General features: G+C 42.7%; 1 protein-coding gene across 5 annotated transcripts in view; it reads left to right on the forward strand.

Moving 5' to 3' along the window:
- The window catches only part of lpin2 (lipin 2), a 122,014-nt gene that overhangs the window by 82,718 nt on the left and 13,935 nt on the right, over window positions 1-25,361 (forward strand). For all 5 annotated transcript variants that reach the window (XM_033019602.1, XM_033019598.1, XM_033019600.1 and 2 more), the window contains 8 exons: window positions 21-384; window positions 2,027-2,126; window positions 4,514-4,701; window positions 9,326-9,419; window positions 13,038-13,107; window positions 14,400-14,489; window positions 17,470-17,537; window positions 24,487-24,631. In XM_033019602.1, the coding sequence (XP_032875493.1) occupies window positions 21-384; window positions 2,027-2,126; window positions 4,514-4,701; window positions 9,326-9,419; window positions 13,038-13,107; window positions 14,400-14,489; window positions 17,470-17,537; window positions 24,487-24,631 (1,119 nt within the window). The remainder of the gene's footprint in view (window positions 1-20; window positions 385-2,026; window positions 2,127-4,513; window positions 4,702-9,325; window positions 9,420-13,037; window positions 13,108-14,399; window positions 14,490-17,469; window positions 17,538-24,486; window positions 24,632-25,361) is intronic.

Below are 25,361 nucleotides of genomic sequence, written 5' to 3' on the forward strand. Positions count from 1 at the left end.
GTTTGATTTGAATGTTTCAGGTTAATAAAATAGAGAAACTGGAACAACCAAAAGCCTTCACGATTACACCATCTGAAAAGACTCACTTCAGGGTTATCCTCAGCTCTGATGCCATGAATGTAGATGTGACTGATGGGGAAAGCACAACTCATACTTTAGTAAAACCTGAGCCTCGATCACATGTGAGCATTAGCCAAACACTTATTGACAACACAGATGAATCCTCAATGGAAATTCCCAATGAAGCACTTTCACAACCCCCACCTCTACAGAGTGTCCCAGCAACTACAACTCCTGTAGTACCTCAGATGGACAGCTTTGCTACAGATCTTGGAATGGAGTCTCCAGTTATTGCAAAGTTAGATTCTCCATCAAAGAAAAAAGGTAATATCTAATGGTATTTAGTATTGTGTGTGTTGTCATTGATTTATATACTATCCAGGCAAATCATACATTACATCAGGTAGTACAAAAGAGAAAATAAACAGAGTGCAGAATTCATACAGAGTTGAGGTTTACAAAAAAGTGCAGGTTAAAAAAAAGTGCGAGGGCAGCAACAGGGTAGATTGGAAGATCAGTAATTAGTCCCTAGCATGTGTGAGGTCTGTTCAAGTGTCTGATAACAGTGTGGAAGCAGCTGTTCTTGAATAGAATGGTATGTGCATTCAAACTTTTGTATCTTCTGTCTGATGGAGGGGGGAGAAGAGAGAATGACTGAGGTGTGAGTGATCCTTGGGAGGGGGGGGGGGGGAATATGGGAGGCAGGTTTGATTAATGGGCTGGGCTGCATTTAACCATCTGCAAATGTTTACGGTCTTGGGCAGATTGGTTGTAATACCAAATTGTGATGCATCTGTGATGCTTTCTACATGGCATCTATACAAATTGACAACATATAAGTCCACTCAACTCATCTAGTCTATACCAGTTTATAGCAACCCTTACTAATTTTCCCTATAACTTGTTCATCCCACATTCCCAATATTTCTCAACCCCACCTACATTAGGAGTCATTTTGTCACCAAGTTACCTACAAAGGTCCCCATCCATGGGATGTGGGAGAACGCCAAAGCGCTGGGGGTTGTGGATGGGGAGGTTAAGGTTGTGGAGGAAATCCATCTGATCATGGAGAATGTACAAAACTCCACATACAGGTTGCACAAAATATCAAATTTGATTGTGTTCAACAAAGAGATGGATAGATTTCTGGATTTTGAAGAAATCTGGTGAAATTAGGATTGATTAGAATAGTGTTTCAGATAGAACATAGAACAGTTCAACACAGGAATAGGCCCTTCGGCCCACAATGTCTATGACGAACATGATGCCATGGCAAACTCCTGCTGGCACTAATCCATACCCCCCATTTCCTACATTATCCAAAAGCCTCTTAAATGTCACTATTGTATCTGCTTCCACCACCACCCTGGGCAATGCAATTAAACTACCCTCTGTTTAAATTTAAAAAACTTGCCCTGCACACATCCTTTAAACTTTGCCCCTCACCTTAAAGCTATGCCCTCTAGTATTTGATTGTTTTTCCATCCTGGGGAAAAAGGATCTGGCTATCTATAGGTCAGGCATGATCTTGTTGAAAGGTAGTGGAAATTCAGTGGCACCAATTGTATTTGTGTTCTGTGTTATCAGCAACTTTGGGGAACCCAAATGTTTCCAGAAGGCAGTTGGGATGGATAAATCCTGGGCAGAAACCAGAGATAGAGGAACGGAAGAGTTCTGAATCGTAAAGTTTGCAAAATATCAAATTGTCAACAATTGTGCATGTGCCTGCTTTGCTTGTTAGAAAACAAAAACCCTCATACAGAGCTAATATCTAACTTTTCAAACCTTTCATGTCTTCATTTGGAGAAAATTATTGAATTTGTTGTGAGGTTTTTGAGAGGAAATATGCCTAGATATATTTCCCCCAAAAGTAAATCAAGAGAGGAAATTGGGGTATTAAATAATTGAAGAGTGTGGAAAGCTATTAAAATTATGGGTAGAAATTCCGTTTTGTGTGTCTTTGCAGGTCTTCATAAACGAAGTCAGCACCAAGGACCTGAAGACATTTATTTGGATGATCTGACTGTGTTGGAACCAGAAGTTGCTGCTCGTTATTTTCCTAAAAGGTACTGTGTTGTCTGACACAGCCACTTGAAGGGAAACATTAACACTTTCTCTTTCCACAGCTTCTGCCTGACCTGCTGATTGTTTCCAGCAGTTATTTTGTGACTTATGTTCCCGGATTTATGATGCTTTGACTTACGATATTTCAGCTTTACGATGGTGCAAACACTCGGTAAAGGCAGCGAGCTGCAGCTCACGTCCGGTCACATGATCAAATTATATTAAATGCGTTTTCGACTTGCGATATTTTCAATTAACGATGGGTTTATCTGAACGTAACCCCATTGTCGGTCGAGGAGCAGCTGTATATATACCATGTTGTCCATCTGAATTGATAGACTGGTTTGGGAATTTGGATGAAGGAAGGTACTGGAGAGACATCTGACATCTGGATGTTAATAGCTTTTAGCTGTGCGGATAAATCTTCTGTTTTTTAATCCAATGTGATAAATAGCTGGTAATCAGTATTTTTGCCATTTGCAGCTAACTATTTGAGTCGAATGATATTTGAGAGCAGATGTATATTGTGTCAATTTAATTTCTGTATATACTATTAATCATGTGACTACTCAAGCCTTGTGTCAGACTATTGTCACAACAGAATTGGCCTCGAAATGAACTTGTGAAGAGGAAAATGATCAGTACCTAAATACATATTTTCTTCGTTTAACAGGACGAGATCAATTAAAGTTGTTGATCATTTCATTCTTAAGCTTATATAAAATGTTTTTGTTTGTTTGACCATTTGGTGTCAATGAACATCCCTCCTATCTGACGGAAATATCCTCATGATGGAAATTTCATGGTCGAGCAAATATGAGACCGAGTAATGTCTTTTGCTCAACCTCTCAAATACTTAATCAGTCATTCACTCTCTGTCTTGGCGATTTGCGTGCTGCAATAGATGCTTCTTAAATGTTCCTATCTTATCCCCTAAGATGGTGTGTTCCAGATTCTAACCATTCTGTGTATGGGGTGGGGTACCACTCCAATCTCCTCTGAATCTCCTACCTCTCAACCTGTAATCATGACCTGTTTTAGACACTGCCATCATGTGGTAACTAGAATCCCACACAATACTTCAGGATTCCCAGCTCATCTCCTTCAGTCTGAATTACGAGGCATACACCTCCCTCCTAATTTATATTCCTTCAATGTTCAGAAATTAATAATTAATCACCTGGTTAACCAAAACCTGGTCTTCTACTGATATTGCATTCCTGTCTGAGTATTCACCATCTTTGGTCTGAAGACAATCACCAATTTCCTTGCCTCACTTTTATATATTCGATGATGATATTTGCAGCCATCCTTGCTTCTCTATATTTGTTCATATCCCAACATCCATCTAGGTGAATCATTCTGACCTTCATACTTTGTGCTGTTGTTTCTATGACTCCCTTTGTTCCATATATACTTAGTAATTACAGGTTTAAGATAATATTTATTCCCACCCCACTTAACCAACAAAATTTGCATACAGTGCAAGATAAAGCTTATCCTCACGGGCTTTGCTGAATTCCTAGCTTCAGTTAGATTAGGCTTCTTGGTGATAAACTGTGCCCACCTCTTTGTTCCAAGTGACATATAGTGGATGGATCAGAAAATCTTTCAGGCTGAGATTTAATAAATCAATGGTGCTAGGATTCATTGGATTGTGATCCTCACTGATTACCAAAATTATTTTCAAAATAAAACGCTCTTTATCGTGGTGAATCTAACTCTCATCCACCCCCCCACCCCCACTATGCCCCCTGCTGTTTAGAGAAATACAGCATGGAAATAGGCCCTTTGGCCCACCTGGTCCATGCCGACCAGTGTTCCCTGTGCACCAGCACCATGCGACACACTAGGGACAGTTTAGCAAAGCTGATTAACCTGCAAACCTGTACATCTTTGGAGTGTGGGAGGAAACCAGAGTGCCCGGAGAAAACCCACACAGTCACAGTGAAAACGTACAAACTCTGTACAAACAGCATCCGTAGACAGGATCTAACCCAGGTTTCTGGCGCTGTGAGGCTGCAACTCCACCGCTGTGCCGCCATGCCCCGGAAGGATCTTTCCACTTTATTTTTCCCTCTAGTATATCCATGAGTACATTATGTTGTTCAATAGTTATTCACAATTGTACTATTTAGGAACTGCCTATTCATATTTGTAATTAACTTTGTACCCACTTTGTAAAATGGTGGTATTGTAAACATGTATAGATTGATTTTCTTTGGGACTTGCAAAAGTAGGTTGGCATGTCCCCCATTTGTTGCATCTGGGAATGAGCAGAAGTTTAATTGATACTAATTATGATACCAGTAATCTTTGTTATGGATGGCAAGGCTATTAATGCAATGTACATTAAATAAAGTGCAGTACCCTTTTTTCTCTTCTGCAGTGAGTTTGACAGCAGTTCTAAACAATGGACTGAATCAGATGTGCAATCTGCTTCTCACTCCCCACAGTTGGTGGAGAGCGTGGCAATGGATAGTGGCACTGAATGTCCCTATGATTCGCCCTCTGACTTACCAGATCTTGTGTTCTCGCTCTGTGGGGGACTAAGTGAAAATACTGAGATTTCCAAAGGTAAGATGGAACATGTGTTAAAAACATTATTGAAGTTTCATGAAAATATTCTTCACTTGTACCTAAATTGTAAGACAATTGAGATTGCTCTTCATCCTTTGATCAGATGAGTTGCATCAGCTTAATACTGAATCTGTAATATAGAAATGTACCGTTCAGTTCAACTTTCTTTGTATTACGATCATCTATTTCTTCTACAATTACTAATTTCTCTCAGTTTCTCTGGTCTATCTCCCATTTACAAAATCTAATCAGTGTACCACATTGATTCCATGTGTGCTGTGTAACCCCTGTACCCAGTGCAAGTTCTCTTATCCTTTCCACTCCATCTTCCAAACATTTTATTAGTGGTAGTTGAAATTATGATTTCTGTTAATTGCCTTGTACTCATTTTATCGAGTTGCAATGCGCTGCAGCTAAAAGTGAATGTATTTGTGTTTAGTTTAGAGATACAGTACGGAAACAAGCCCTTTGGCCCACCGAGTCCACACCGACCAGCGATCCCCGCACATTAACACTATCCTACACACACTAGGGACAATTTACACATACACCAAGCCAATTTTAACCTGTATGTCTTTGGAGTGTGGGAGGAAACCAAAGATCTCGGAGAAAACCCACGCGGTCACGGGGAGAAGGTACAAACTCTGTACAGACAGCACCCATAGTCTGGATCGAACCCGGGTCTCCAGTGCTGCAAGCGCTGTAAGGCAGCAACTCTACCACTGCCTTCTAGGCTTTTGAGAAGGCGATTCAAATGTTTTGTCCAGAAATTAGACCTTGTAGGAGGTAACACATTCACATGGATAGAAAATTGACTGGCTAGCAGAATACACAGTACAGACATTATTGCTTTTTCTTGTTACAAGATGCAAGGAATGATTGGCTGTGGTATTAGTATTGGAATCTCAACTTTTTCCAATTTTTATAAATGATTTGGATGGAAATTGCTAAGTTTGCTGATGGCACAAAGGCAGTAGGAAAGTAAGTTGTGAGGATATAAAGAGGCCACAAAGGGATGGAGATAGGTTAAGAATGCAGAGATCCAGCAAATGGAGCTATTGTGAGAAATGTAATGATACGCCATTTTGACGATGAAAATGGAAAATAAATCCAAATGTTGTGGAAATGCAAAGGTCTGAAATAAAGAGGGTCTGAGGCATTCCAGTGCATGATTCACAAAGGGATAAGTATGCAACACAGCATCATAATTAAGAAAGTAAATAATGTTACAGTTTATTGCTAGGGAAAACTATGATAAACATAAAGGTTATGCTTCAATTGTAAATAACAGGTGAGATGCATCTTGAATGCTGTTAATTAAGTGCCCTCAATTAAAAGTGCTCTTGCGTGCCCTTAATTAAAAATGGAAGCATTTCTGAGAAGGTTTAAAGATGCCTAGAATGGAAAGATTGGACAGTTTAGGTTTGTCTGCTACAGTTTAGAAGAATGAGAGATGACTTTAATGAAATATTTTAGATCCTAAGAGGTTTTAATCAGGTGGACCTAGAGAGGATATTTCTTCTTGAGAATATCTAGAACTAAAGGGTCACTGTTGAATCATTAAACATCACCCATTAAGAAAGGAGAGTCATAGAGTATTTTTTACAATGGGCAGATAGTTTCTTAATAAACAAAGCAGTCAAAGGTCACTGCAAATAATGCAGTTGAAGTTACAATTCGATCAGAAGTTTTGAGGCCATTCAGCCCATCAAGTCTATTCTGCCATTCAATCATGGCTGATCCATACCTTCCTCCTAACCCCATTTTCCTGCCTTCTCCCCATAACCCCTGAAACCACGTTATCTTGTTAAATCGCAGAACAGGCTTGTGGGAGTGAATGGTCTGCTCCTAATTCATATGCTCAATAAGTGAGTTCGGTATTCCGACTGTGCATGCCCAGGTCATAGGTCACTAGCTATAAATAATCTTGGCAACGGTGGTGCTGCACTGTGTGCAGGCTTGCATTTCGTCCCGGGTCGGGGTCGGCTCTCTGTCGCAATGGCCGCTGTTGAGTTGCTGCTGGGCCGTCCCCTCCCAGATGTCTCATCTCTGTCTGGGGTGGCCCTGGGCTGGGTGGGCGGCCCTGGACTTGCAGCCGGTGCTGCAGCCACTGGCTCCAGCTCGGCTCTGCCTGTCCCGCCGGGTTGGCCGGCAGCCCTCCACCTCCACCCCGCTCCCCTCAGTCCGACACCGAGATCCTGCTGAAGATGGGCAGCCGCCGGTCCTACTCGAAGACGGACGTCTCGGAACCACTGCTGCTGGAGTCGTCCTGGTCAGAGAGAGAGCCTGTGGATGGGCTCCTGTCGGCCATGGGCAGGCCGGGCGCCCGCTGGAGCTGCTGGTGCTGTTGGTGGTGCTGGCGGCTGCAGCAACCTCCTCCCCCTTGCTTGCCCAGCCCCAAGCCCAGAGTCTGGGCCAGCTCCAACTCCAGGTCGGGGCTGAAGGCCGCCCGCAACGTGGCCCAGTCGAGCGCCAGGTCGGAGGAGGCCGAGCCCAGGCTGACGCTCTGGCGTAGGTGAGGTCTTGGCCCTCGCTCCTCTGGGTTGTGGATAAAGTGGCAGCGGGTCCATTTGGGCAGATGTTGGTGTTGTGGAAGGTACGGCTTGTACTTGGGGTCGTGGTTGAGGGAGCGCAGCTCGGCCAGGTTGTGGGAAAACTGGCACTTGTCGCTGCCCATCAGGATGTGGGTTCCTCTGGAGTTGGAGCAGGGTTGGGCTGGAGTTGGCGCTGGCTGTGGGTCTGTGGGTTTTCCGTGCTGGCTGTGGGCTTGGGGTCGCTGATGTCGTCGGACGGGGCAGTCAGTTGGCCCAGCGGGAGAGGTGGAGGTGAACTGGAGTTGGCGCTTCTCCGTGCTGGTGGTGGGCTTGGGGGCCGGTGTTCCGGGCACGGTTGGGACCCCCCCCCCCGGTCTCCCACAGAAAAAAGATAAAAAATCGGACCAAACTATACTCACTGAATCTACAGTGCTTTGTTCGATTTTTATTTATAGCATTCGGCATAGAAACATAGAAAATAGGTGCAGGAGGAGCCAGCTCATGGCTGATCATCCCCAATCAATAACCCGTGCCTGCCTTCTCCACATATCCCTTGATTCCACTAGCCCCTTAGATAAACTCGACCTTTGACAAATCCCATGATTCCTTGCATTCAGTATACCAAACTCGCCTAACTCTTCCATTTTTCATCCACTATTGGGTGATATATACAATAATCTGTTCATTTATTCACTTTGGGTGGAGACAAATTCAATCATTCTTAATTCAGTTAAAATGGGCATCTTGTTCCCTCTTCCTTTGCTATCATATTTAAATCTATTATTATCCTGCAATATTTAAGTTTTATTCATCATGAAGCCAATCATCAGTTCTTCCTACAATTATTTTTGGTTCTTGCTTAAAATATACCTTTGTTATACATTGGATGATATGCACATACGGCTAATTAATATTTTTCTTGTTAACTGAATCTCCATTTTCTATTTTTTGCCACTATGTTCTATAATACTTCTTATTAATGCACTATCACTGTCACTGTATGTCATGTTGTTACTTGTGGGCGGAGCACCAAGGCAAATTCCTTGTATGTGAATACTTGGCCAATAAACTTACTTACTTATTTACATTGGCCTCCACTTTAGCTTGTATTTTTAATGATCATCGGTTTCTTTTATAAGAAATGTACAAACAGCTTTCACTACTACCTTTCTTCCCTACCTGTTCCTCCCAGTTGTTAGTTTAGTGGTAAGGTGTTTAAAAACAGCGGCTTGCTTGGTGGTAGTTCTGATTTGCCACTATTTTCCTTTAAATCTTAGGTTAGTAACTTTATTTCTAATGATGAATTCATTCAGATTGCTTATGAAAGTACAGTGCAGCTGAATTGGCATTTGTTCCATATTATGCCCTTGCTCAAAGATTTATGCACAGGGCACCTTTGATATCCTTTGTCTGACCATGTGTTTTCATTCTGAAATCACTTCACGATATGTCCCATTTCATGGTAGAAGAAAAATGTTTTACCTCATGATTTTGGAAATGAAAAATTACTTTCCTTACTTTATTAAATAAAGAGTACGTGGATGGATGTTATTTTCTGACATCAAGAGCACACTGATGTTCCATTCTTGTTTTCTATTGTAAACCCAACATTGATAATCACTCAGCAAACATCGATTAATTTCATTTTTTGCTTTATCCTTTTATGATAAGAGTAATAATAAGTGCTAAGTTTTTGTTCAACTGAAATTGATATAAAATGACACTAAGTAGAGAATGTTGGCATCGTCTATACTTGTGGTGAGACTCGGGTTTTTCTCTGAATCTTTGGCATGCTGAGTTTACAAGTGCAGCCAAACCATATTGGACAAGTATTCAGTGAAGTCTGGAGTTTAGAAAATATTGATGATTAATTTTACCAAGTACTTCCAAGATATCAGCTGAACCTTGATTAGATTTACAGATTGAGAGAAAATGGAGCAAGGAAAAGTGTGATTCGTCTACATTTCATATTTAAAAGGGGGAGCAGCATAAGTTAAATTGAATGTATTAACCATAAAAAGTGAATCTCCGAACTGGACAAAATAGACAAATATTCAAGCTTTTACTTGTCTTCCATTCTTTTGCAGAGAAATTTTTGCAACATGTTGTTACATATCATGAATTTGCTGAAAATCCTGGAATTATAGATGATCCTAATATTGTTCTAAGAATTAATAACAGGTATGATATCTGATGATATGAACATGTTGTTGTTAGAGTTTATGTAAAGAGAATTTGTAATGCAACTGGAAAAAATGCTGGATTATATAAGCAACATTTCCAGGTACAAGTTGTTTCAAATTTGATTTATTTCCACTTTGTGTACGTGGAACAAGAAGCTATACATAGAAACATAGAAAGTAGGTGCGAGAGTAGACCACCAGGTCCGTCGAGCCCGCACCGCCATTCGCTCATGGCTGAACACTAAACAGACACACTTACCCACAAACAGTAGACACAAGACACAGAACACAAGACACTACCCTCCCCTTTATACCGCTATCACCCCTCTCCACCCCAAGAACCGCGTGATCTCCTGGGGGAGGCAAAAAAACGGATAAAAACCCAGGTCCAATTCGGGGAAAAAATCCGGGAAATTCCTCTCCGACCCCAATCCAGGCGATCGACACTTGTCCAGGAGATCACTCGGGTCTACTATACTAACCATACCTAGGTCCATATCCCTGCCCTCTCCCCGTAGCCCCTTATCCCCTTGGCAGCTAAAAAAACATCTATTTTAGACTTAAATATATTTAACGTTTCTGCTTCCACTGCTCCCTGGGGCAGTGAATTCCATAAATTAACCACCCTCTGGGTGAAGAAGTTCTTCCTCATCTCAGTTTTAAAAGAGCCCCCCCTTATTCTGCAACTATGTCCCCTAGTTCTAGTTTCCCCGATCATTGGGAACATCCTCGGTGCATCCACCCGATCAAGGCCCCTCACGATCTTATATGTTTCAATGAGATCGCCTCTCATTCTTCTAAACTCCAAAGAGTAGAGTTCCAGCCTACTTAACCTTTCCTCATATGTCAATCCCCTCATTGCAGGAATTAATCTTGTAAACCTTCGCTGCACTGCCTCCAGGGCTAGTACATCCTTTCTTAAGTATGGACCCCAGAACTGTACACAGTATTCCAAATGTGGTCTCACTAATACTGTGTACAGCTGCAGCAAGACCTCCGTGTTTTTATACTCAATCCCCCTAGCAATAAAGGCCAAAACTCCATTGGCCTTCCTGATTGCTTGCTGCACCTGCATACTAACTTTTAGTGATTCATGTACTAATACCCCTAGATCCCTTTGCGTTGCATTACAACGCAGCTCCTCCTCATTTAGAAAATAACTTGCCCTATCATTTTTTTCCCAAAGTGAATGACTTCACATTTATTAGTATTAAATTTTCATCTGCCAAGTTGTTGCCCAGTATATCATTGTTTTAACAGACCTCTTTATTACAGATTTTGGTTATAGCGGATGGACTTACTGATGGCTGCCGAGGCCACCCCCAGCTCGCACTGCCTTCCCTGCCACTTACAGCCCAGGCTGCCCATGCCACCCCCAGCTCGCACTGCCCGCCCCGGCTGCCCACGCCCCCGCCAGTTCGCCCAGCCTCCCTAGTCCCTTACAGCATCGGCGCCACCACTGACCCTTACGTGAATTCTGGCCTCCCATGGGCCGTGATAATTGATTCCACTGATCCTTGCCTCTCCGCCAGTAGGCGAGGGCTGTCAACTCACCCGAGTTCCAGGACCCGTTCTGGACCGAGAGACTGAAGAAGGGTCTTGATCCAAAACATTATCTATCCATGTTTTCCAGAGATGATGCCTGACCTGTTGAGTTACCCCAGCACTTTGTGTCTTGTTGTGTATTAACCAGCAACGGCAGTTGTTTATTTCTACCACTTATACAATGATAACACCTTAGTTATAGCAGACAATCAGCAATCACGGACACCATTCCCACACCTAAGATGCATTAAAACAAGGGTTTACTGTACACCTAGCAGTGTAGCAGTAATTTTTGGTATTTTATTAGTTGGTTAGTTTTTGTTCAATTGTTTTTTCAAGCCCAACCATTTGCTCTATTACCCTTGCGTCTTTGGGTTTATTAATGTCATGTGCCAAGGTGGTGTGAAAAGCTTTGCTTTGCATGCTATCCAATAGAACGGATAATACTATACATAAATGCAATCAGTTCAGAGTCAAACTTGAGTACATTAGCTAGAGCAGGGGAGAAGAAACAGAATGCTGAATATAGTTCTCGGCATTGAAGCACTTCAGTTCCTGAGAAAAAATCCAGTGTCCCCTGTGGTAAGGTGAATCGAACAGTACCCTATATTATGGAAGGGCCATTCGGAAGCATCTCAAATTATTTTAATGAAATAGTGCCCTGTTTGATCACACAGCTGTGGAAATTGCAATGTATTGACCACATTGATACAAAATTAAAAGGCTTTCAATTTACTCAATCATTTGTACTCTTGGGTATACTGGACCAGAAAGATACAAGGGCAAGTATTCGAGTTCATTGCTCACCTCCCACTCCGACTTCTTTCTCTTCCCCCACCCCGTCCCAAATGTTCAAACAACCTAGTAACCTTGCTTCATACAATACTCAACCAATTAAAACAAACATCTAGCCATGAAATAATTATAACAAAATCCTTAACAAATCCAGTAAAATGTAATTATTTTGCAGCATTTTGAACTTATTGTAATATATCTTGTATTAGTATGCTGCTTTACTGACTTGTGGTTGTTGTAGATTGTGCCCCGGGGCATGAGCTCATTGTATACACATTAATCCACCCTAAATAAATAATTACACAAATTGTTTGTCTTGAACCATTGGTTTTTAAGAACTGAACCTTGGATTTTACTCTTAATTTAAATTAATCTGATCATTTAGCTTCTCTCAGAGCTATACAGCGTGGAAACAGGCCCTTCGGCTCAACTTGCTCACCCCACCACCATCTGCACTAGTCCCACTTGCTTGCGTTCAGTCCAGGTCCGTCTAAACCTGTCTTATCCATGTACATGTCTAATTGCTTCTTTTCTACAGATATTATTAACTAAAATAATTAAATATAATATACAATTAATATTTCTAAAAATAGATAATTAAAGAAATCTAAATATGAAGTGCTCGTGGTTGAATTTCTTACTGGCATTTACTGGTAGTGAAATCTATTTGCAGCAAAGGGCATTTATTCCTGAACCTAGATTTTTGATATTAAAGCGATGACGATTTGTTACATTACCTTGAAATGGAACGTGAATATGCTTCTGTTACTGCGTATATAATGTGGAGGAAAATTAGACTAAACCAACTGTGAATGGCAAGGAACCTGGTGCATTTAAGCACGGCAACTGCTTTAGTTTCTGTAATTATGCATTTATCCACACTTCACAAAAACTTTTTAGATTCTCATTGACTGAACTTTATCGTGTATGAAGGAACTGCAGATGCTGGTTTAAACCAAAGATAGACACAAAATGTTGGAGTAACTCAGCGGGACAGGTAGCATCCCAGGAGAGAAGGAATGGGTGACTTTTTGGTTCAAGACCTTTCTTCAGACTCAAGAAAGAAGGGTCTCGACCTGAAACATCAACCATTCCTTCTCTCTAGAGATGCTACCTGTCCCGCTGAGTTACACCCCAGCATTTTGGGTCTATCTTTGACTGAACTTTATCACCAGTCGGTATTCTCTCTAACCTAATATGTTACGTATATTTTTGGTGTTGAGCATATATTTTGTCTACTTTTTCTGGAATTTATATAAATTGTGTTACTGTGCAGGTACTATAACTGGACATTGGCTGCACCCATGATTCTCAGCATGCAAGCTTTCCAAAAGTGCCTACCCAAGGTAAAGCAAACAGACCTTAACCATTGCGTTGCATTTTTAAGATTACTTGAAGTTTTATTTGTATAAAATGGCGCAGGATATAATTATAACCAGTGTATTAATCATTGCTAAGCTGTTAATTGTTAAAGATGCCTTTTAAAAAAAAAAAATGTGTTAATTTTTCACCAAAAGAAGATGTAACACACAGTGCCAGTGCAACTTAGTGGTTGACCCCAAAGACAGACACAAAAGTAATTCAGCAGGACAGGCAACATCTCTGGAGAGAAGGAATGGGTAACTTTTTAGGTTGTGACCATTTTTCAGACCCGCTGAGTAACTCCAGCACAGTCTTTTTATTGTAAACCAGAATATGCGGTTCCATGTTTCTGTTATTTTTTGCAACTGCATATGATCAGTGGTTTGCTGCAGCCACAAATAGCCGTTATGCCACATGGAATTTTAATCCATTTTGAGGTACACACTGAGAAAACCAGTTCTATGTGTTCCAGATGTTGGATGTTAAAGATAGCTACATTTCTCAATGAGTTTGGTGCAGAAGGCTACTTGGCCCTTTACAATTTACATTGTTCAGCCCTGCCATTACTTCCTCAACTTCCCCATGTAATTGTTTTCTGAATTGTAATTCACTTTTCTCACCTTTTGAAATTTTAACGCTTGACTTTCTGCAGCGAGTACTATTTCTGAGAGATCAATTTACCCTAAAAGTATATTATGCTTTAGAAACAAATTATAATTTCTGCAAATTTGTACCCTCTGATTTCCAGCTACTGAAGATATTGTCCTAACTCGCATTATCTGAAACTTTCAGATTTCCTTTTGAAGTATTGATCTTGTAAATCTCTTCAGCACCCTCTCCATGCTTTTCCATATATACTGGAAATTTGTCCAAAAAGAGACATAATATTCTTATTAACCTGAGAAGTGATTCAGTATGATCATCTTGCCGTGACTCTAGAACACATTTGTGGTTTAGTTTGTGGAAATATATACATTAATAGGCAAATTGGTTCAGCACTAAATATGCAGTCTCTCACTAACCTAACTAATGATTTATATAGTTTTAACATAATATTTTCCTAATTATGGACAACGTTTATGATGTAGTTGGTGTGCGGAATTATATGTCTTAATAGGCAAAAATGTACGTCAGTTCGGCACTAAATATGCAGTCACTAAATGGAAATAAACAAAAAGTGATAATTACCAAATTAAATTAATGGGTCATATACCTTTAAACTCGTCCAATAATTAACTTGTATTAAGACGCACCCACATTCATTCTGCACTTGTAGAAAACAATTGATGACTGGGTAAAAGTGAAGATGCCAAAGAAGTCTGGCAGGTGGTGGTTCTGGCGCAAAAGAGACAGTACTGTCATACAGGTAAGCCGATTGCTAACTTATTTCATTATGGTTAACCTTGTTGCTGAGATATCAGTAGTCTTGTTTAGACTGAGTAATTCTATTTATTTCAACAAATAGGTTGGAAACGTAATTTTTTTGGATTGAAGTTAAATATATTTGGTATTAAATGTGTTTTTCAATATTTTTTAATAGTCCAATACTTTTTTCAATATCGGACATCTAGTAACTATCTTTTTGACGCAAAGCTAATTCTAGAGGCATGGCTTAGTAACTATCAAAACACCAGGAGCATTTGAAGGCACTGAGCCTGTACCCGCTAAAGTTTAGAAGGATGAGAGGGATCTCATTGCAACCTATTGGATAATGAAAGGCCGAGTTAGAGTGAAAGTGGAAAGAAGTCTCCAGTAAGAGTAGAGTCAAGAACCAGAGTACAGCCTCAGAATAAAAGGAAGTACCATTAGCATAGAGATCAGGAGGGATTTATTTAGCCAGAGGGTGGTAGAGAATAGAAGAATGCCTTTTATTGTCATTCAAACAACTTGGTTTGAACAAAATTTCGTTTCCTACAGTTTTTATATTACAAAAAAAACCCAAGACCCACACTTAACACAGTTTACCTAAACATCCATCACAGTGAGTCTCCAACACCTCCTCACTGTGATGGAAGGCAGTCTTTATCTCTTCCCTTTGTTCTTCTCCCGCGGTCCAGCAGTCCAACTGCAGCGTCGAGGCGAACTGGGGTTCCGATGTTAAGCCCCCGGCGGGCGATGGTAAGTCCTGTGGCCGTTTAAGCCGCGCCGGGCGATGTTAGGCCCCGGCTCCGTGTCCTTTAAACCCTGCGATTCCAGCGGATAAGTTGCCGTTGCGGGAGCTCAGAAAAGCGGTCTCCCAGTAGGGACTTGCGAGCTCCCGATGTTACTGTCCACCGGGCCTGCGGCCGGAGCCTCCGAAGCTTCAAAAGTCGGGTCGCAGCCGTGCGCCACCACAGCTCTTCCCGCTGCGAAGACGGCCAGCTCCGCGATGTCAGTTCCGCAGGTTCCGTGACTGGAGCCCTCAGGCTAGTCCCCGGCCAGAGGCTGCCTCCGGCTCCTCGTTGTTAGGCCCAACGACATCGGAGACCCGACAGGGAAAAAGTCGGGTCCCCGCACAGGGAAGAGATTAAACGGTTTCCCCAACAGCCCCCCCCACCCCCCACATATAATCAGCTAAAAATTAATAAAAACTAGCTCGACATACATTTAACAAGACAAAAAATTTTTAAAAAGACGACGACTGTAGTCGAGCCGCTGCCGTTAGGTGCCGCCAGACCCAGAATCTGTGGAATTCATTGCCACATTTTGCTGTGGAGGCCAAGACAATGGGTGTTTTCAAAGCAGATATTGATAAGGTTCTTGATACTAAGGGCGTCAAAGGTTTCTGGGACAAGGCAAGAGAATAGGGTTGAGGGGGGGGGTGAAATAGATCAGCCATGATTGAATGTCAGAGTAGACTCAAAGGGCTGAATGGCTTAATCCTGCTCCGATGTCTTATGGTCTTAATTTGGCTTGCGCATATGTGGTGCATTTAGGTGGAAAGCTGGGGATGGTCTTTACCAGGCAAACTTCAAACAATTGTCACTTGACGATCTGTTGAGAGTAAGAGCAGCCACAGCTTGTTCGGAGGTGGCAAGCATGAGTGGTTCTGATATGATACAATAGAACTTTATTCATCCCCAGAGGGAAGTTTGTCTGCCAACAGCCACAACACACAACAAGGTAAACAAAAACATGAAATTAAAATTAAATTAAAAGTGGAAAAAAAAAGAAAAAGACAAGCGGCTGTTGACTGGCTGCCGTGTGCACGGCTCCTTAACAGGAACGAACGACGAAACAAACAAATGCAAGCTTGTCCCCTGGGCAGAGGATTTTAAAACTAGAGTGCTCCCCCCTCACTCACACCGGGTCTCCCTTTGTTCCGTGCTGCCAGGTAATTTTGTCCAGGTAGGTTGAGTGATACTGCAACTCCTTGCTGGACAGATTCAAGCATGGGGTATTCTCCTGCACCAGGGCCTAATGCTACCTTCAGAATCTCCATCCCTCTAACCTGCCAGAGCTGTCAGTGACTGAATAATATGCAAGTAGTGAGAATATGAAGCCTGGGATGTTGACATTCCTTGGTTCAGTTTAGTTTAGAGATACAGCGTGGAAACAGGGCCCTTCTGCTGCATCGAACAATGATCACTTGTACACTAGTTCTATCCTACTCACGATAGGAACAAATTAACAGAAGCCAATTAACGTACAAACCTGCACATCCTTGGAATGTGGGAGCAAACTAGAGCGACTGGAGAAAATCCACGCAGTCACAGGGAGAATGTACAAACTCTGTACAGGTAGCACTCGCAGTCAGGATCAAACCTGGTTCTCTGGCACTGTAAGGCAGCAACTCTATTGCTATGCCACAATGCCGTCGCCCACTGTGCCGCCCATGTCTTCTAGCCATATCATTGCTTTACCCTTGCTAGTGGCAGAAAGTCCACCACAAAATTCGGCAAATACCCAAATGAAAAGAGGGCTTTTTAACATGTATTTACAGACAGGTATGGAGAATTCCATGCTGAGGCATCTGAAGATTGCAGTGCTAACCTTTTAAACCAATTTATTATTGGACTGCTGGAATTTATTTTCTGACACCAGCATGCTCTATTTTGATGGTGAGAGTACTCCCAAGGCACTGCTAAATAATATGTAGGAGATATTAGTTTTAAAATCTAACCAGTGCTTTTGTATGTATTTTATGTTAACAGGCATTACTCAACATATTACATGGTGTATCTGACCTGGCCAATTGTGCTAGGTGTAGAGAGAATTTTTGTTTGGAAAAATCTTTCTTGAATAGATTGAGGCCGAATCATGACAAATTCTGAAAGAAATTAGTTTGAGAGGGTTTGTTCAACCTTTGCTTCTATGGTTCCTTCTCCCCTGATTTCTGTAATCGTTGTTTTTACATGCTTTCGCAGCCTGAAACACAAGAAAAACTGAATGACGCCAACAAACCTGATCAACTCCGAAACACTGTCACCAGCAGGTAAAGTTTGACACATTTTGGACCCCAAGCCAGTAACAATTACTTTTGCCAAACCTCAAAATCTTAAATTTGCATGTCTTTGACTTTCACTGATATTTGCTGCTTTTATAAGATGGAGAACCTGTGTTTAGTTTAGTTTAGAGATACAGTGCGGAAACGGGCCCTTCAGCTCTCCAAGTCCACACTGACCAGCGATTCCTGCACATTAACACTATACTATACACCAAGCAAATGCCATGAGTAATTACTCAGGGTAGGCAGTCAGTCGGCTTTTAAAAACCCCCAACTTAAACCGCACATGCGCAGATTGTTCTCTCCGTAAAAATAAAAAATATAAATAAAAACAGTATGGGGGGGGAGGGGGGAGGGGGGAGGGGGGGGGGGGGGGGTGAAGGGTGATGGCAGGTGGGAAAAACGGGAGCACAGGGAAAAGTTGAATCAGTTGTCATCTAATTGAATGACAACACTTGTTCAAGGGACCAATTGGGGGGAGAGTTCCTTTCACAGTGTGTGGAGAGTCTGTGCCAGGGGTAAAGTTGCAGGGAGAGCAGGAGTGTTGACAAAGAGGGGGTCGGGGATAATGCCAGTAACTCACTCACTCACCGCTGCCGCAGCGCTCCAGGCGTGGAGCCACCACATTGTAGCCGGGGATAGAAGCAGCTCGGGGAGCTGCGAGCAGCCGCCGGGACCCGACAGCAGAACTGGCCACCACTTCAACGCATTCTGCCGGCCCGCTCACCTCTGGCAGTGCTCTCTGTCTGAACACCTCTCACCTGCCGCTCGCTCATGTCAGCCGCTTCCTGCAAATCCTTAAATTCCCACAACCGAGTAACCTCAATCGCGCTGTCGGAATTTAAGGATTTGCGGGAAGCTGACATGAGTGGGGCCAGTGAGTGGCAGGAAAGAGGTTTTCAGACGGAGAGCTGCCAGAGGTGAGCGGGGGCCGGCAGAAAGCTCTGAGGTGGCGGCAGGTTCCGCTGTCCGTTCCGGCGGCCACTCGCAGCCACCCGAGCTGCTTCTCCCCCCCCCCCCCCCCCGCCTCACTGCGGTGGCTCCGTGCAAGGAGCGTCGAAAGTGGGTTACTGGTATGATCCAGATCCCCTCCTTCACAAAGCTTCTACCCTCCCCACAACTTTTCCCCGGGCCAGACTCCCCAAACGCTGTGAAAGGAGCTCACCCCACACCCCGGGAAATACGGTATTTAAAAACATCACCAAGAAATGTACTTACCACATTATCGGTACACAAGCTCCATTCTCCTCTCCCTGTTTCCTAAGATACACTTAAAATAATGACAATCCATATTTGAAAACCGCGCCAAAAAACTAGCGCTGCACATGTGCAGTAGGCTGCTGCGCCTGCTCAGTGCTGCAAAGGCAGAATTTCAGCTACCTTCAGCCCCGCTTGAAATTGACGGCTTCCAGTAGCGCTGACCAAAGATCCTCTGCTATAAGATCTTTGGCGCTGATGGCACGTGGGCTGCACAGACCTTCAAGGGTTGCAAGTGCTGCGGATGAAAGGCACGGAGAATTATGCCTATCTAAGAGATCGATCTCTTAGATAGGCATAATTCTCCGTGCCTTTCATCCGCAGCACTTGCAACCCTAAAATTATAACATGGTAATTACTAAATATAAATATTAAAAGCATGGGAGAATTACGCCTATCTAAGAGATCGATCTCTTAGATAGGCGTAATTCTCCCATGCTTTTAATATTTATATTTAGTAATTACCATGTTATAATTTTAGTCAGGGTAGGCAGTGCCTACCTTGCCTACCCTGACGGCACGTGCCTGCTACACACTAAGGACAATTTACATTTACACCAAGCCAAACTTGTACGTCTTTAGAGTGTGGGAGGAAACCGAAGATCTCTGAGAAAACCCAAGCAAGAACGTACAAACTCTGTACAAACAGCACCCATAGTCAGGATCGAACCTGGGTCATTGGCGCAGTAAGGCAGCAACTCTACTGCTGTGTCACCATGCCGCCCAATGTGTAAATTTAAAAAAGGAGTGAAATAAAGTTGTCTGTTTTCTACTTTGAATACAAAAGCTTCTCTGCATCTTTATTGATTTTCTTTCCTTTTCGGCAAGAAATGCTAAAACCTCCTTCCCACTACCAAACAAACTAATGCTTGGATTCTTTCCAATCTAACACACTACTACATCAGGTCCTATGTCTAAGGCCACTGATTCACTGTAATTTAAATTAAATTTCTATCTTGGTAGATATAAATAGAACATGCAACCATGGTTACTTATTATCACAGATGCAAAATAATAGAGAGATTATAGCTATTAATTGCTGCCATTTAACATAACTTGGACTGACAAATCAGAGCATTATTATGAATATATAGCACTGAAAAAAGATACTCTGCTCATCTGTGATCATTGGTTTTTATTCCTTCAGATTTTAACTATTGAAGACGTGATGGCTTCTGATCTTTCTATCTCTTTTTCTTGCATTCTTCTTATTTTATCCTCATGTTCTTTCCCTTGGTTTCTCAGCTGCTCTCAACCAACCTTCTCGTTTTTCATCTGCAAGTAATTTTGCACTGAATTATTCTACCTAGAACTTCCTGCATCAGTCTATTTTGTGAGACAAAGTTGCTAATTTTAGAAAAGGTACCAGGTCTCCTGTAGATAATGTCTAACAATGGTGGGGTCTAGGATAGAACCATTAGTAAGTTTGCAGCCAAGTTGTATTAAGCAACTGATAATATTCATCTGATGCCAGCCATATATTTTAAACTGCCAATTTGGGAAATCTTCTGCAAGTGTAATTGTCTTACTTCTTGCTGTTCATGCACAGCAGTGCACGAGTAGAAAATGCAATTTAGTTTAGAGATACAGCATGGAAACGGGCCCTTCGGCCCACGCAGACCATCAATCACCCATACACTAGTTCTGTAATCCAACTTTCTACACACTAGGGACAATTTACAGACTCCAATTAACCTCCCTTTCTTTGGAATATGGGAGGCATCCACAGAAAACCCACACAGAGAACGTATAAACTCTGCACAGACAACAACTGTAAATAGCCAAAGTACACAATCTGAGGTTCAAGATCATCTTTAATCAGTACCCATATATAACGGTACAGCAGGTTGTTAGTACATCGTGACCGCATCTAAGACTGAGTAATGTAGGAAGTGGGTGTTAGTATGAATCATACAGTAGGGTGGGGTAAGTGATGCTATTCTACCATGATTGGTTTTCATACATAAACCAATCTAAAACAATGATAGTTCGGATTAAACCCATGTGTCTGGCTCTGTAATGCGGCTTTTTCACGGGGCGACTTGACGCAAGATGTAACCAGAGTGAAGTGGTCGTGGTCTAGCACGATATCACACGATATAACGGGGGGTAGATAAAGAGTTCCCACGGTACTCTGCATTTCTGTTATTTGTGCGAGTGACTTGTCCGTCTCCCGAGCTTTCCCGTTAAATCTTGAATGAACATTGTGAAGTGTTGGTAAATCATCACGTGGCACAAATGATGTCACTTTTTTTTCACACACTATAAATATCCTCCCTTGGTTGAATTGGCTCATTTGGAGACATGTTTTACTGTGTATGTGGGAGACACAGATGGACTGAGCACAGTACCTCGGTCTTACTGTGTGTGGGAGAGGGGGAGAAAGAGACGTACACTCACAGAGGCAGAGTCTCTCGGCCTGTGTAAGAGGGAGGGAGGGAGAGAGAGAGAGAGGCACACACAAGGTGGATGTGAAATCTCACCTGCCTGTTTCCGTGACAGACACCCGCCGCCAGTAAATGAAGACACCCCCATCTGTCTCCCCCTCCTCTCCCTCGACCCCCCCACCTTTCCCTCCCAACTCCAGTCCCGTCCCGACCCCCTGGGAAACTGAATAGAGCAACAATCAACTGCTGCCTGTGTGCTGATATGACAATAAAGGCTACTTTACTTTACTGAGTTAAAGAGTTCCCACGGTAGACTTTAAAACTGGGACCCTGGTTCTGGACTCCCCCAACATCGGGAACATTCTTCCTGCATCTAGCCTGTCCAATCCCGTAGATACTGATTAGACCGGTATCTATTTATTTACTTTATTAATGATTTCAATTAAATATTGGGAACATCAGGCCGCAAACGTTATTTCTTGAGTGTTAGTGCTGGACTTTGACTCGACCTTCCTAGTTAGCCGGCGCCTGAGACTGAGCCAAGCAATGTCCAGACCTGACTTCAACACAAAGTGATGGAGGAACTCAAAGGGTCAGGCTCGTCCAACGCTCTGTGTTTTGCTCGTGATTCCTGCATCTGCAGTTCCTCGTGTCTACAGACCAGAGTTGCCACTTGACTCCGAGATGACCATCACAGAGCATACGGAAGATAGACACGAAATGCTGGAGTAACACAGCGGGACGGGCAGCATCTCTGGAGAGAAGGAATGTGTGACTTTTCGGTTCGAGACCCTTCTTCAGAGTCTCGTCCCGAAACGTCACCCATTCCTTTTATCCAGATGCTGCCCGTCCAGTATTTTATGTCTGTCTCCAGTATTACTGTGTCTATCATCGGCGCAAACCAACATCTACAGTTCTTTCCGACACATTAGAGGATACCGTCTCGCCATCACTCGGATTACCCGCTTCATTTCCATAACGTTGCCACCTCTCTTTACTTTGCTTACTGAAGCCTGATCCTTGTCACACCCAGTGCTCTATCGCCCAGCCTCTCATCTTTCAATCGGGTTCGGCCAGGAAGGTACTGCAGATGCTGGATTAAAACGAAGATAGACACAACATGTAGCTCAGCGGGACAGGCAGCATATCAGAAGGGTCTCGACCCGAAATGTCACCCATTCCTTCTCCCCAGAGATGCTGCCTGTTGCGCTGAGTTCCTCCATTTTGTGGCTACCTTGGGTTTATCCAGGATCTCCCCGTTGATGTCCTAACTCGCTTTGGTTTGTTATTATTGTCTCATATCGAGAACCAGCAGATACAGGTTTAGGTTCGGGGGGAATGATTTAATGAGAGCCTAAGGGGGTAATTATTTTACGCAAAGGGTGGTGGGTGTATGGAATGAGCTATCCGTTAAGGTAGTTGAGGCAGGTACTGTCGCAATGTTTAAGACGCATTAGACTGAAGCATGGATAGGATAGGTTTAGATGGTTATGGGCCAAACGCGGGCAAGTGGGACTAGTGTAGATGGGACATATTGGTCGGTGTGGGCAAGTTGGGTCGAAGGGCCTGTTTCTACGCTGTATGATTCTATGCAGGGAATAAACTTTTGTTTGCGTGCTACAATCATATCAGATAATGCTATACATGAATATAACCAAGCCACGTACAGTCTGAAGAAGGGCCTCGACCCGACGAAACGTCACCCGTTCCTTCTCTTTAGAGATGCTGCATGTCCCGTTGAGTTACTCCGGCATTTTGAACCATCGAGTTACTCCAGCATTCTCTTTAAACCGGCATCTGCTGTTCCTTCCGACACATGCACAAGAACACCAGGTAGAGCGAAGAGGAAAATACCAGAGTTCAGAATATATGTTTTCAGGACAGTTCCAGGGGGGAAAAAGTCCAATGTCCGCATTGAGGTAGGTTGGTAGGTCGGGTCAGTGCCCAAACGAATGGAAGGAAGAACCGTTCTGAAGCCGGATAAGAATAGGTGGTCGGCGCGGACTCGGTGGGCCGAAGGGCCTGTTTCAGCGCTATATCTCTAAAATCTGAAGTTAGGTAATGTCTAAAGGAACTGCAGATGCTGGTTAATACGCACAAAAGGACACAAAATGTTGGTGTAACTCAGCAGGTAAGTCAGATCTGGGAAGAAAAACATAAAAAGCTGGAGTAAGTCAGCGGGTCAGGCAGCATCTCTGGAGAAAAAGAATAGGTGGCGATTCGAATCGGAACCCTTCTTCAGACATCCTAATTGGAATTGAGTCTGAAGATGTGTCTCGTCCCGAAACATCAGCTATTTTTCTCCAGAGATGCTGCTTGACTCGCTGAGTTACTCCAGCTTTTTGTGTCTGTCTTCGGTTTAAACCAGCATGTGCAGTTCACTCCTTACACGGGTCTCTGGAGAACATTGATTGGTAGCGTTCCTGACCCTGCTTCGGAAAGGCATCGATCGCTAGTCGGCGAGGACTCCGAGCTGTATCTCTCAAAGAAGTACATGTGAAAAATTTCTCACGGACCATAAAAATGCGGGACCTTTCAGTAAAGTCCCTTTTAAAGTCCCTTTTAAAGATTATAGTTATTTTCTTGAATCTCATTAACATAACTCATGAATAAGTTGATGTCCATATGCGGATGCAAATCTTTATTTTTTAAATTCAATCCCACAGAAGACAATTTTTACTCACCTTCTGTCCCCTCTGTCCAGCTTCCGGGTTCACCGTTCGCAGGAGTTCCCACGGTAACCGCAAGAGTTATTACGGATATCGCACGGATATCGCACTGGCCACTACGTTCATATAATGTTGCAATGCTCAATCACAAGTGTACAAGTCACTCTTGGAGAAATTCAAACTTGCTTGAATTTTCTCCCGAGTCACCAAGTTACACGATTACCTGCCGTTAGCGCCACGGTGGTCCACGAATGCCGTACTGTTATCGCACGAGGTTCCCACGATGTTAAACTCTGGTTAACTCTTGCGTCAAGTCGCCCCGTGAAAAAGCTGCTTAAGGCAGCAAATCTACTGCTGCAGCATACAGCAGAAGACCCCCAAGCAATGGTGACACTGCACAAAATATAGTATTTTTGACTTAAACTTGAATTTGCATTATTGTATGTTGAATTGAAAACATTGTGCTTTATTTTGCTAAATATATAATTGCATGCTGTCTGTGCTCACACAAATATCAATTGTGAAACTATGACTGATGTGGATTTGATCAAGGAATTTTTTGAGAACGGTTAATTTTTGGCACTACATGTGAGTGATAATTTTCCCACTTTACCTCTTGATTAGATCCAAGGAAGAGGGTTCTTCTAGTGATGAAGACCCAACTCAACCAAATGAACCAGCAGCAAATGATTCAAAACACACTGAGAACCCCACTCAGGGATACTCTGTTTCCTACAAGAAGTCTCTGCGGTTATCTTCGGAACAAATTGTAAGAAAGTCTTCCACCACATGATTATTTGCTTAATTTAGATATCATTATTCATTTTTAGTACATAGGGGTTCAAGACATACTAGATTTCTCAGATGCACATTTAACTTCTTGCAACAGAAACGCTTGAGTACTTTTAGTTTAGAGATACAGCACGGAAACAGGCCCTTCGACTCTCTGAGACCATGTCATCCACCTGTTCAAATTAGTTGTGTGTTATTGCACTCCCTGCTAATTAAGGGCAATTTTACAGAAACAAATTAACCTACAAAACAGCAATTCTTTGGGATGTGGAAAGAGAACTGGAACACCCAGAGGCAACCCATACAGTCGCAAGGAGAATGTGCAAACTCTACACGGACAGCTTCCGAGATCAGGATCAAGTCTGGGTCTCGGGTGCTGTGAGGCAGCAGCTTTACTAGTGTACCGCCTTTGCTACACCACTGTACTGCCATCAATATTTTGAAATATGTTTAAGATTGCTGTGTGTGCAATATATTTGCACTACAATTGAATTTCTGAACCCAGCAGATACGTGAAGTGTGTACCAAAACTGGGGCAAGAGCTATGAGCATAGTATATTTATTTTTATTCATTACCTGAGGGATAACGAAGGGTGGTGGATGTATGGAATGAGCTGTCAGAGGAGATAGTTGAGACAGGTACTAACAGAGACATTACTAAGAAACATTTAGACAGGTACATGGATAAGACAGGTTTAGATGGATAT

This window comes from Amblyraja radiata, chromosome 4, assembly GCF_010909765.2.
Source record: "Amblyraja radiata isolate CabotCenter1 chromosome 4, sAmbRad1.1.pri, whole genome shotgun sequence".
Taxonomy (NCBI): Eukaryota; Metazoa; Chordata; class Chondrichthyes; order Rajiformes; family Rajidae; genus Amblyraja; species Amblyraja radiata.